The 12,260-nt window shown below is 46.9% G+C and overlaps 2 protein-coding genes across 3 annotated transcripts in view; one reads left to right on the top strand and one right to left on the bottom strand.

Moving 5' to 3' along the window:
* PRKAB1 (protein kinase AMP-activated non-catalytic subunit beta 1) overlaps positions 1–12,260 on the bottom strand; it is a 423,514-nt gene that overhangs the window by 170,939 nt on the left and 240,315 nt on the right. The window lies entirely within an intron of this gene.
* PXN (paxillin) overlaps positions 1–12,260 on the top strand; it is a 48,079-nt gene that overhangs the window by 30,681 nt on the left and 5,138 nt on the right. For both annotated transcript variants that reach the window (XM_075516355.1, XM_075516354.1), the window contains exons 7-10: positions 9,893–10,063; positions 10,408–10,581; positions 11,144–11,225; positions 11,582–11,730. In XM_075516355.1, coding sequence (XP_075372470.1) covers positions 9,893–10,063; positions 10,408–10,581; positions 11,144–11,225; positions 11,582–11,730 — 576 coding nt within the window. The remainder of the gene's footprint in view (positions 1–9,892; positions 10,064–10,407; positions 10,582–11,143; positions 11,226–11,581; positions 11,731–12,260) is intronic.

The following is a 12,260-nucleotide window of genomic DNA, read 5'->3' as shown; positions in this document are numbered from 1 at the left end:
AGCTGGAGACTTCAAAGGTTTCCATCTTAACAGTGTCTCTTATTCACCTCAAAATGGGATTAAAGTCTGAGCTGCTTGTGGGGGCAGGAGGATGGCAAATACTATTCAGAAGCTTGTTTGGAAATCAAACTATTGTATTGGAAAAGAACTGCTAGTTCAGTCATAAGTAGTACATAAAAATTCCCATAATAGGATAAGCTCAGGAGTAACTTGCCCATGGTCATCTTGATACGTGAAGCACTTGGCATATGTACTTAGATAATTTGTTCTTTATTCATATAGGTACGTAACCATTCTTGCACTAGATGATTAACTGCGGAGCTTATTTTCATGAGACTTCATTTACCCAAAATCATAGCAAAATGAAAAATATTTTCTCGTCTTACTTTCTACTTTCAGCTGCTTTGCTTATAGCCTTACTGAACTATTCACTTGAATTTATTCTGAGAGAGGTGGAGAAAGCAAATATTTAATATGTTTTCTTTGTTGTCATTGTTGGGTTTGCCTTTCTTACATACACATGCCAGTCTGCTTTCTAATCCTAAGGAAGTCCCTAACTCTCTGGTTTTTCCTCATGTGGAAGATTCTGCTGATGCTTGGTGTTTCTTGTCTGTGCTGAACTCCATCTCCTCCTACCATGACTTCAGGTGGGGCAGCCAGTGCTGAGGAATGTTTTGTGAGGACAGATAGACAGGACATTCAATGCCGGCTTTGCTGGTTGTTGTTCTCTCTGTGCCACCATTCATGTGAGCGCTTTTGATGTGTGCTGTGGGTTTCGTGGAGGTCATTACGATACCTGGAGTTTTGACCAAGTGCGTGAGTTCAGAGCCCGGCAGCGAGCATGCATGCTCTGCGGGACTTTGCTTGCCTTGCACTTGCTGGAGTTGAATTCAGTCTGCCATTTCTGGCATATGTACTTCATTTTGTGAGAATCTAGGAGTTACTCACTGTTTTCTGTAGACTTACTGTAGTGTGTATTTAGTCAACTGCAAATATTGACACCTTAGTGTTGCCTTTTTTTTTCTCCATATTAGGTCCTAGGGTAGAGTGCAGGATATCCACAAGTGTCTGTTCAGTCTAATTGAAAAACTGCACTGTTGTGAAGCTGGAGAGAGTTCCCACCAGTGCTGCTGGCATACCCTGCCTTGCTCCTTCCACATGCTGTGGGAGCTTGAGTGCTATGGCCTCATGCCCCTGCTGCTTTTATCAGGGCTCAGAAAACAAGCTCAGGGCGCGGTTGCTGTCACCAGCCTTTGCTCCTAGGTGAGCTTTTGGCAACTGAGAATGACCTTGCCCAGCACAGGTTTTCCTTGCAAGATACAAGGAGGGGACATTTTTAAGTGTGGGAGTTCAGATGCTTTGCAGTCTTGAGAAAAGGCCTTAGAATCTTTGTGCAACTCCAGTAAAACCTGCATGATGGAGACTAGCTGCTTTCTGTAATACTGCCCGCCTTCCTGGCTTAGTTTCTGGTTGAGTTCTGAGAGCAAACTGAAATGCAGCAAGATTTTAAGATTTGGGCTTTATAAACATAGCATTAGTATTTTTGCAAGGCATTGAGCTCATCTGTGTCTAAACGTTGTTCCTGAAGCACAAAGAACATGGTTTCTGTGATAATTTTCCTTTTGTTAATATTGTTATTGACTGTTTTTAACAGTTACTTTCCTTTTTCCTGTCCTCCAAGTTGCTTCATTTTCCCTTCAGTCCCTTTTGTTTGTTTTTACCTCCTGTTTGTGCCAACTAGTGGTGTTACCTTATCTGTAAAAATGTATTTCTAGTCTGTACCAGTGGTAGGATGTCAGGGAGAGAAGTGGAGTCTTTGCAAAAGTGAAAGATGAAAAGCTACCATTTGAGTACCAGACCTGTGTGTGGTTGCAAGAAATAGGACAGAAAACCTAAGTATGATGTGTAATTAGTTGGAGTTGGTAGTTGGTACAACTAGAAGTTGCAGTAGATGGTGATGGGAGGAGTGGAGGCACTGATGTTTAATTTCCCTCATACCCCAGAGTAAAAGGTGCTATTACAGACTGATACATTGCCCTTTTATCATCTTTTGCTCGCTTTAATGAGTTGCTCATTCTTTTTGCTTACAGAATCCATTTGATTTTGGTTATCTAGCTCATCAGTTAGTGGGCACTGAGATTACTTAATGCACTTGTTTTTTCAGTCTCTGCCATTTCTGTGTAATACGATGCCTGCTTACTGCATAGCTAGATGCTTGTATTTAACTGTTCTATTACTATTGAGTGTTTAACCATTGCTCCTATTTTGGAGCTAGTATGTTTTTAATATGCTGGAAATACTTGCTTTTGAGCGAAATGTTAGTCTTGCCTTGAAAATGACTGACTTCATTTTAGGAAGTCTGGAAACTAAGTGTGAACCACAACATAAAACCAGATTACTTTTACAGGTGTATTCAGCTTAGGCAAAATACAGGGGGAGGGCAATATTGGGAAATTCCATCATTTTAACTGCTGAATGTACTTATTAGTCCTTTTTGTCTCTGCTGTGACTGTGGGCCTTGTTGTGCTACTAGAGAGGAGGAGCAATCTGTAATGAATCGTGGTCCCCTGTTGCTCTTCCCTTTCTGAGCATGGTCTCCCTGTAGCACTACTGTTGTGACTTCACAAATGTGTGTGTGCGTGCCAGCTTCTGACCCCTCAGGATGGTAGCAGCTTAGGTCAGCTGAAGGTATATATCTCTTTCATTTACTGGCAGATTTTGTGCCTGTTCTTGTTGATTTTATCCTTTTATTCATGATAAGTATCTCGGAAAGGTAAGTAGAGACTGAGATACCTACATGGGCTTAGGAAGTTAGTGCCCCGGTACCTTAGAGCGTAAGCATCTAACTTCTTGAGGCTTCTTTGGAAAATGTGACTAAGAATCAGAGTAGGTTGTGATAGCTCTTGGATTTGGAAATTCTTTGTGGATACGTTTTTAAAACTGGGAGGCTTCAGCATTGGTCTTAGGTTGACCTGCTGTGTGAACTTGTCCAAGCCACTGTTCTGATTTTCCCTTTTTAAGTAAGAAAAAGGAGTAATGCCAGTTTGTCTCCTAGAGTTTAGCCAGGAACCACTGAAAGTGGGGAAAGGAGGACCCATGATCTTTCGTTTTCAAAAGACCCTGTAAGTCAAGGAGAACCAAAAACTCTGTATCACTTGCTCTTGTTAGAGTGTATTTTGGATCAAAATTAATACTGATTTTATTACAATGTAAATGTGGAGTCTTTGGCCTAAGGGGAAGAGGCTAATCTAGCCACCTAAGCAATGCTTACAAGGGCATGGAGTGACTGACAGACCCGTATAGTTTCAGTATGTGTCACATCCAAGGTGAGATTAGTGATGTGAATAGAACAAAGCCTGTGTCATCTGTTCTTGCTGTGAATGCCCTGAAGCTTTGTTTTCATTGCCATGAACTCAGCCGACTAGAGCATTTTATTAGTGTATCAAGAAGAAAATGTCATGCTTTGTTCTATTCATTGATTGCTTTTTTTCATCTTTGAAGTGTAAAATTTATACGTCTGACTACGAGAAAGGAGTAAGTTGTTAACGTGACCTTTACTCACAGTCTAGACATTCCTGGGTTTGTAGCTGGTTTCCCAGGGGCCACTGCATGCCCCTGTCACAGCTGCAGGTGAACACATGAGCTGTCACTTAGAGGGCATACAAAAAGGATCTCGATGGCTGTAGAACTTCATCTCCCATAATCTCATGTGAAGATCAGCACAATGTCATACTGGTTCTGCTCTTTGATATCCCGTTTTCCTTCCTTACTCTTGGAAGTAAGGCTTTGGATCAACACGGCTCTTTGATTTGGAGGTCATGATTGCTGTAATAGTTAATTCTTTGCTTTTTTCCTTCTCCTTACCTCTGTCTTTGTCTTTTTCTCTCCTTATTCCTTCTGTCTCCTTTTTGCAGACTAGTTCCACTATGTCTCTGATTTCTGAACCCTCCCTAGAACCGGTTCCCAGTTCAGCAAATGCAGACTCCAACAACACTCCTCACCGTTTAACAGTGCTATCCCATTCTGAAAGTCACAGTGGGGACTTGACAGTGCCAACATCTGCCCCCTCAGCAGTCCTCTGCATTGAGGAAGGCAGTAACACTGTAGTTGTGCCTACTTTGGGGCATTCTGCCATTCCTCCACGCATGCCCTGCTTGCCACAAATGGTCCCTGTGCCCCCACCACGGATCTCTTCTGGTTATGCTACTCGTGGGCAGCAGATGACCTCTGCAAGCTTGGTTCAGCTGAGCAGAAAGCCTGACTCTTCTAGAAACACTTCCCAGGCTGTGGCAGCTTCCAGAGTGGAGCTTCTGTGTAGATCTGCTAATGTGGAGGCACAAGGTCTAGAGTATGATTTGGCAAAAGAGACTGAAAAGAAGGAGCAGAGAACTGATCCCAAAATCTCAGGTGTACCAATTTCAAACGCTTTAAATGGTCAAGGGAAGGGGCAGATACCTAAAGAGCTGGATCAGCAGAGAGCATTCAGGGACGATTCAGCCCTTCCTTCCCAGGGCAGAAGTGTGGAAACAGCTTTAGATGAGCTATGGGCCCCAGAGCTGTCTGCACATGTGCCAGAGGTACATGCAAAGAATGACAGTGTTTTGAAGCCTGTGTATGAACCTTCTGTTGTGGCCCTGGATCGATGGGATGTTTTCCCAGACACTAAAAACCAGTTGGGCTTTGTAGTGGAGCAAGGACAGGAGCTAAAAGCTGAAGTACCCCATGAAACCAAGGTAGATGGCTGTCCTGATCTGGTCAAGAAGAGGCAGGGCAGAGAGAGAACTCCTAGGAAGGCAGGTACTGCTAACATGAACAAAGCCAGAGGAGACGAGGAAAATGAGCAGTTCAGAAGCTCTGCAGTTGCTCCGGAATCTCCTGAAAATGTTTGGAAAGCTGAATGGGATCTGCCAAGTGTCTCCAAACCACCCATTGAGAGGATTTCTGCATCAGGCCAGGCAGGCACTGAATGAATGTAGGAGTAGGACAAGTCCTAGCTAGGACTGCTCTGACAGTGCACTAACATTTTGTGTGTGGTGTGAGTGTGCTCACCCACACTAACAGCATGCAGCTCTGAGCAGTGTTACTGACAGCTGCATGTCATGGAGGTTTGAAATCCTCTGCTTTATCTTGTGGTCTCTTCTGCATGTTGGCCAGCAGCACAGAACATGGCAGTTTGCAGGGGTTTCCCTGTGAAATGGACTTGTATTCCCTAACTGGGGTAAGACTTAGTCCACAGAGGCCTCTGAAAAGTCAAGGGGCTGTTTCATGCCGCTGGAGGATGTTCCTGACATGGGATGGCAGCTCCTCTGCTCTGCTTGCCTTTTTAGGTCTCATTGCTGGGGCTGTTAGTGTTCCTTCCAGTGCTGGAAGTACGCTTTGTGCACCAGACGTCTCTGACCAAGAGTCTTATGCCTGTAAAGGGCAAACACAGAGAGGCTGCTCTGTGTCCTTGTGATGCTGAGGTTTCTTTAATGCTCAGTGGAGTGGTCATGCTGCACCTCCTATCTTGGCTTCCTGCTGGTTAATCTTTCCCTTCCTTTTCTAGATAGTTATTTTTGGCTGCTGTGATTATCCTTACGGGGTTTTTCCTTGCACTGAGTCACTGTTCTGGGCTGCGCCAAGAGGAATTTTGGCATTGTGGAATAAATGTCATCACTCTTCCTGCTCACAGTTGTCACTAATGGCTTGAGTTTGTGCTGTTGCATCTTGGGGCTTGCTCTGACATTGCTCTTCTCTGCTGATACTATTACCTTTGTCGTTTAGATTAAATCTTTAATCAAGAGGACAAAAGAGACTGCGAATGTGCATCCAATGTATCGTGACCTCTCTCCAAGGCGTAAACTAGGTCCTGCCATATTTCACAAGACTGAGTCCCAAGATCGCTTGATTGAAGAGCTGCAGGACAGACTGGGCATCGCTAAACAGGAACAGGAAAAGTGGAAAAGCCAGGATGACTGGCTGACAGAGGGGGTCATTATCACTGCCAGACCCCAGGGGGAAGAGCAGAATGGTGGACAGCAAGTAGAGAAGGTAGAAAGCAGGGACATGCTGGGAAATTCCAGCATGTTGCTCTGTCCAGATAGCATTGTGTGGAGGTGCAGATGAAGTTTCTGAGTGTCATAAGCAACACAAAATGAAGAACTAACTCTTCTACTCACCCTTGCCTGGCCTGAAAAGGGAACCGGCACTCAGGTCCTAGTTCTTGATGTGTAAGAATTGGAGTGGGATCTGAGGTGATGGTGATGGTATCTGTTTGGGCAGTCTGCTACTATCACATATTAAATGTCCATGTGGGGATTATTTTTAAAACCACACCTGTCATAGAGGCATGCTTTGTTTTCCCCAATACTGTACCTGTGCAGGAAGTTCTGGGTGTAAGATGGTGCTCTTCCTTGAGCTACATGGGGAAGCACATTTTCTAGTTCCCTTCTCTTTCTTGCTGCTTTTTCCCCTTATATAAACATAGTGGTAACAACCAGCCTTCCTGTTGCAGGAAGTGCTTGTTGGTTCCTCTTCAGATTTATTCACCTTTCTTCTTCCTCCATGTCTTTCTAGGTGGTTTTTCCTCCAGAATCCCCGCTCCCCCCAAGGAGGACGGTCTCTGTTCCAGCCTCTCCCCCGCTCCAGCCTTCCAAAGAATCTGCAAAGGCAGTCCCTGCTAACGCTGCTCCCTCTCGTGTCTCTGGCCCTGCACCTCTCCTCCCACTCCCACCTCAGCCTTCTGTTGTGCCATCTACCCCAGCTCCTAGTCCAGTCTCCTCCTCCTCCTTCAGCTTGGCTCCCCAGCCTCTCTTCCAGTGGGAAACTTCTGATGATGATTATCATGAGCTTTCTGTTGTGGGCACCCCTCCTTCTGAAGACTCTAGGCATTCCTGTTCTCCCCAGACCTGGACCCCTAGCACCAAGACAGTTGTTTCTGTTGGCTGTCAGACTGAAGATGACGGTTTCTTCCCACAGATGCAGGCAGGCTTCTCTATTCTGGTTTGTTTTTTTAGCAGTGTTTTCCAGTCTAACTACTGCTCCCAACTTGATAGCTCAGTAGATGTAATGTTCATGTGAAGGCTGGTACTGAACTGCTAGATAGGAGAGAGGACTCTTTGGCAATATCTAATCCCAGCTGTGCCTGTCTAGCACTGCAAAGTACTTGTCTGTGCAATAACCTGCTGGTGTGTGTGTGGTTCCTGTCTGTCCTGATGATCACTTTGTGCAGCGGGGACTCTATTTCCCTCTGAGATGAAGAAGGTAGCTCTGAAACACAGGCTGCAACTCTCCTTGCCACAGTCTCTCTTGGAGTGGGGGGAGTAAAAGACTGCAAGATCGTGATACTGGAAGGAGCAAATCAGCAGTCCTTCCGGTGTTTGCCTGTTAGACAGGTGTCCACAGCGTGAGTGGATTTTGGGGAGGAGATGGTATGATCAAGAGCTGTGTTCTGCATCTCCTGTCAGGAAAGGGCTGCAGTTCCATCATGGTGGGAAGTCTTAATGTATATGAGCAGTGCAATGGTGTGCAATGTTATGTGTACAGGCAGCTCTCAAGCAGTGAGCAAGGAAACACCTCTGCATCTTGAACTGTTGTACTTTTCAGGTGACCTCTGCTCCTCCCCTCGTGCACAGTGCCAATCTGCTGGCTGCTCATGCACCCCTGGGCTCCCCCGCCCCTGAGAAGGCAGGACCTCCTTTCTGTTTCCTCAGCATGGTGTGCTCTTCTGGTTAACGAGTGTGCTGCAGATGCTGCTAGGATCTGCTCTGAGAGCTCCCAGCGCCATTAATGTAGCTGATACCCTGTAGTGCATGGTTTGCTGCTCATAGAGCTCCTAACTGAACTTGAGTGATGGCAGATCTCATGGGTGAAGGGTGGGAATTTGAAGGGCCTTTGCATGATGAATTTATGTGGATGCTGTGCTGAGTGTCCCCTGTAAACAGCAGGCATTGCGTGCAGGAGGTGGAAACAAACCTCCTTCAGGTGGGGACTCATCTGTGAGCTGTCAAGAAGGCTGGATCGCCAGGCCAGGTAGAAATTGTAGTGTGCACGCGTGGTTGTGCCTGCGCTGGGGTCAGCTGTGGCTTGCAGGAGCGTGTGGTCCCTACAGGCAAGGGTGAAGTGCTCTGTTGTTACATGTTGAATTCATCTCATCTCCTTTTTCTCCAGATGGTATTTATCATCTGTGTGTGGCATTTGTGCTTGCCCTGCCTGGTGGCCACAAGCCCCTGGTTAGAGTGAGAGAGGATATGATTGTCTCAACACGGTCTAGCCCTTTTCCTCCTGCTGTGCCGTGCAGGAAGCCCTGGCTTTGTCCTGGGACTCTGGCCTGGCTTTGTTTACAAAGGCCCCTTGTCTCCCTCCTGTGAGCAGTCTCCTTGCAATGGTGTGCTTTGGGGACATTCACTGTAAGTGTTTGTTAGCAAATAACTGCTGCGTGGCGGAGGTTTGTTTTAGGCTCAGGACGTTGGGGTGTGATGGGGCTGCTCTGTGCTGCTGGACTAGGAGAGGTTGTAAGTTATGGGATGTCTGGGAAGAGAGAGGAGGGGAGAAGCTGTGTGTTAGGCTCTATTAGGAGTCATGCTGCATGCAAGGCAAGGCTGATGAGGAGTGTGTGTCAAAAAAGCTAAAATTATGTATGTCATGAGAATTTTTATACAAATTAGTAGAAACCAGGGTTTGTCATTGAGTAAACTAGTCAACTACAAGTACAACCAGGTGCAGGACAGGGAATAGAGCTGCTCCTGTAGCTGGAAGGGCAGGTTCTGCCAAGGCTGTGAAGCACTTTGGTGTGTCCCTGCTCCCCTGGCTGTGCTGGCAGCAGGCTGGTGGGTTGTTCACAAGTGTAGATTTTATGTCTGTTTTAATCTATCCTCTTAGTAAGAGAAAATGTGCTCCAGACCAACATCTCAGGGAGGGACTTCTTTGGGTCTCTCTAAACCTGACAGTAGCTATTGCAGTGCAAAGTCAGCGAAAATAATCTGTATTTCATTATTGCAGTTTGCCTGCAAAGTGGGTCTTGGTGGCCAAAGAGAACATATACTTTATTTATAAGTTATGAACCTGAGCAAAACATTTCTCCCCTTCTTCTGGGAAGCCTTTCCAAGCTGTGTGTACTGTGGTGGTGCGAGTTTCAGAAACGGCCTCTGGGACAAGTATCTTAATCCCTTCCCCCCCACCCCTGTGCATTTCCAGCAGTCCGACAATAGACGTGGCAGTCTTTCCATTACAGTCCTGTCTGCTAGGGCTCTGCTGTGGATGCACTGCCCTCTCTGTAGGTAAACAGCAGGCAACATGAAGGGAATTATTTCCTTCCTGCTTCCACTTGCTTAGCTCAGGCGTGGGATGAGAGCCACCTGATGGGGGCAAAGGAGACTTAGCAAAAAGATCTGCATAAGGTGGTGCAGAGGGAGAGAGGGGAAGGGAGAAGATATTCTAGCTGAAAGGGAGGTGAGATGAGGAACAGGAGAGGGATCTCTATGAGAGAGTGACAACTGAGAGAGAGCAACAGCATAGAAACAGAGAGAGGTCAAGGGGAAGGGGCCCTCTGGACAGCATCTATGCTTTGTCAGCTGGCCAGGAACTGATGAGGTAAAGGGAGATTTTTGGCAGAGGCTTAGAGAGCATTGTACTGACTGCTTGGGATCTGCTGGTGACTTCTGCTGTATGCGCAGTGAAGAAGAATCAAATCCCCAATTCACAGCTCTGCTGCTGTACATCTCAGGGTCTCTGCGTAGGCAGAATACATGTGTGTACTTGATCCTGGCTCTCACTGGCTCCTGCAGAGAGTGTAGCTGTCTCCTAGCAATCTCCTGTCGGTCTCTACAGAGGAGCCACTGGCAGCAACAGCAGGCATTTATCTTGTAAGCACAGCAGCACTTGCCTTACAGTCTTTGTTTTCTCTTCCCTGCAGTTCATGGCGCAGGGGAAAGCTGGGAGCAGCTCCCCTCCATCCACAGCCTCCAAGCCTGGCAGTCAGCTCGACACCATGCTGGGAAGTCTCCAGTCTGACCTGAACAAACTGGGTGTAGCTACAGTTGCCAAAGGTGTCTGTGGAGCCTGCAAGAAGCCTATTGCTGGGCAGGTGAGTTGAAGGTGCTGTCTCATTGCTGAATCTTGGGCTGCAGCTGGGAGTAATGGGGAGGGCTGTTTCGTGAGGCTGAAGAGACTGGAGATGCTGGAGAAACTGAAGTACTCTATTTATCCACTGGCTAGGTACGCTGTAAGCTCCTCCAGTGACCTCTACCCTGCCCTTGAGGGACTGCCCTCTCCTGAGATGATAGGTAATTCAGTTTTCATGCTACCCCAGTCCAGGGCTCACTTGAGTAGTAGAACTTGTCATTCTTGCTGACCTCCAGCTGGTATCTTGTCATGTGGTCTAGGGGAGAGGGAGATAGAGTTGTCCTTCATAATTCGTCTTCCCCACAGGTAGTTACAGCCATGGGGAAAACCTGGCACCCTGAGCACTTCGTCTGCACCCACTGCCAGGAGGAGATCGGGTCGCGGAACTTCTTTGAGCGGGATGGTCAGCCCTACTGCGAGAAGGACTATCACAACCTCTTCTCCCCTCGCTGCTACTACTGCAATGGGCCGATCCTTGATGTGAGTTCCTTGGGGGGATTAAGGGCACTGGCAAGGTGCTGCAGGCCGGGGTGTTAAAAGTGCCACTTCACCCATGTGTCTTGGGTAGAATATTTTGTTTGAGGACTTCTATTTTTCCTTTGCCCTGGCTCTGAAAGGGAAACAACTCAGCCCAGTCAAATTCTTACACTAGTGAGAGGAGTTAGTCCCTCTTACCTTTGCTGGAGTTCCTTCAGAACCCCGCATCTCTCCATCATTCCTGTAACGATTCCTCAGCATTTGTCTATTGGTAGCCTTCAGTAACAGGCACCAGCGCTAGTCCTGAGAGCTGGACGGGGCCCTGTGTAAGGGAGGAAGCAATGTGTAAGATCCTTTTAGGGTAAAAAAAAAAGTGTACAGTGGGGAAAGCCTGAATGAGTCAGAGGCAGGGGAGAATTGACTCAGCTCTCTAAAGGACAGTCTATTTTAATGCACGCTCTTGTCAATACCAACATTAACGTGTTCTTCCCCCCACCCAGTCCCCCCTTACCTCCAAGCTGAAGCCATCATTTACATGACTTGCACTTTGTCTTCTTCTGAACAGAAAGTGGTGACGGCTTTGGACAGGACATGGCACCCCGAACACTTTTTCTGTGCCCAGTGTGGAGCTTTCTTCGGACCTGAAGGTAGTGCTGATTTATGCAATCTCGTCTCTGAACTGCAGACAAGTGTGTAAGGCAGAGCTGCTATTAGGGGACAGCCTGGGGCATGACAGGGGAACTACCAGAGATGGAAGTTCCAAGGGATGTAGCTGTTTATGGGGGAAGGATGCTAGCAGTAATCTTCTTTTTTCCCTGGAGAGGAAGGGTATGCATGTGTCTACATGGGACAGGAAGGGCAGCAGAACAAGGAACAGCTACCTGCTGTGTGTGTTAGCAGGGGGAAGGATGATCCTACTACCCACACTGGTTACCCCGCAGAGCTTGGCTGGCTGTAGGTAAAGATCAGGAGCTGATGCTCTTTGCCTCTCCTCCTTTGGCAGGATTTCATGAGAAGGATGGCAAAGCCTATTGCCGCAAGGACTACTTTGATATGTTTGCTCCCAAGTGTGGAGGCTGTGCCCGGGCTATCCTGGAAAACTACATCTCTGCCTTGAACACCCTGTGGCACCCTGAGTGCTTTGTCTGTCGGGTAAGAAACCCAAGGTCCTTTGCTGCTGCTGTACGACCCCTCTCGTTTCCACCCTGCAGGCATCTGGTCCCTTATCAGAAAAGGCATCTGGGGGGTAGTGAAGAGCAGCGAGCCCCACAAGATAAAAACATGTCAGCAGCCAAACACCTTCTTGTTCCTCTGCCTGTTTACATTAAACTTTCTAGCTGCTTTGCTCTTTCTGTTCCCAGCTGCAATTATGGGCTTCTGCAGCAGCTCACAGATAAACAGAGACATTTTCTGTGACCTTTAAATAATTATAAGCTAAGCTTCTCTCTAAGCACTTCCCTCAGCAATCAGATTTTGAGTATCTTCCTCCCATGCTCCATCTGACAATGTAAACTAATGAGACTGACCTTGTTCAGACAAACATGCAAGTCAGTGAAAAATAGTGGCAGGCTCCATACAATAGGCATAATAAACAGGAATACTGCAGATTAAATGATTGGCACTCTTTCAGAGAGCCAATATTAACTCTTACAGGCCCCAAGAGATAAGCAAAATCAGCTTAT

This window comes from Mycteria americana, chromosome 13 (genome assembly GCF_035582795.1).
Source record: "Mycteria americana isolate JAX WOST 10 ecotype Jacksonville Zoo and Gardens chromosome 13, USCA_MyAme_1.0, whole genome shotgun sequence".
Taxonomy (NCBI): Eukaryota; Metazoa; Chordata; class Aves; order Ciconiiformes; family Ciconiidae; genus Mycteria; species Mycteria americana.
Note: the sequence above shows the minus strand (reverse complement) of the source record. Positions and strands in the feature narration are given on the sequence as shown.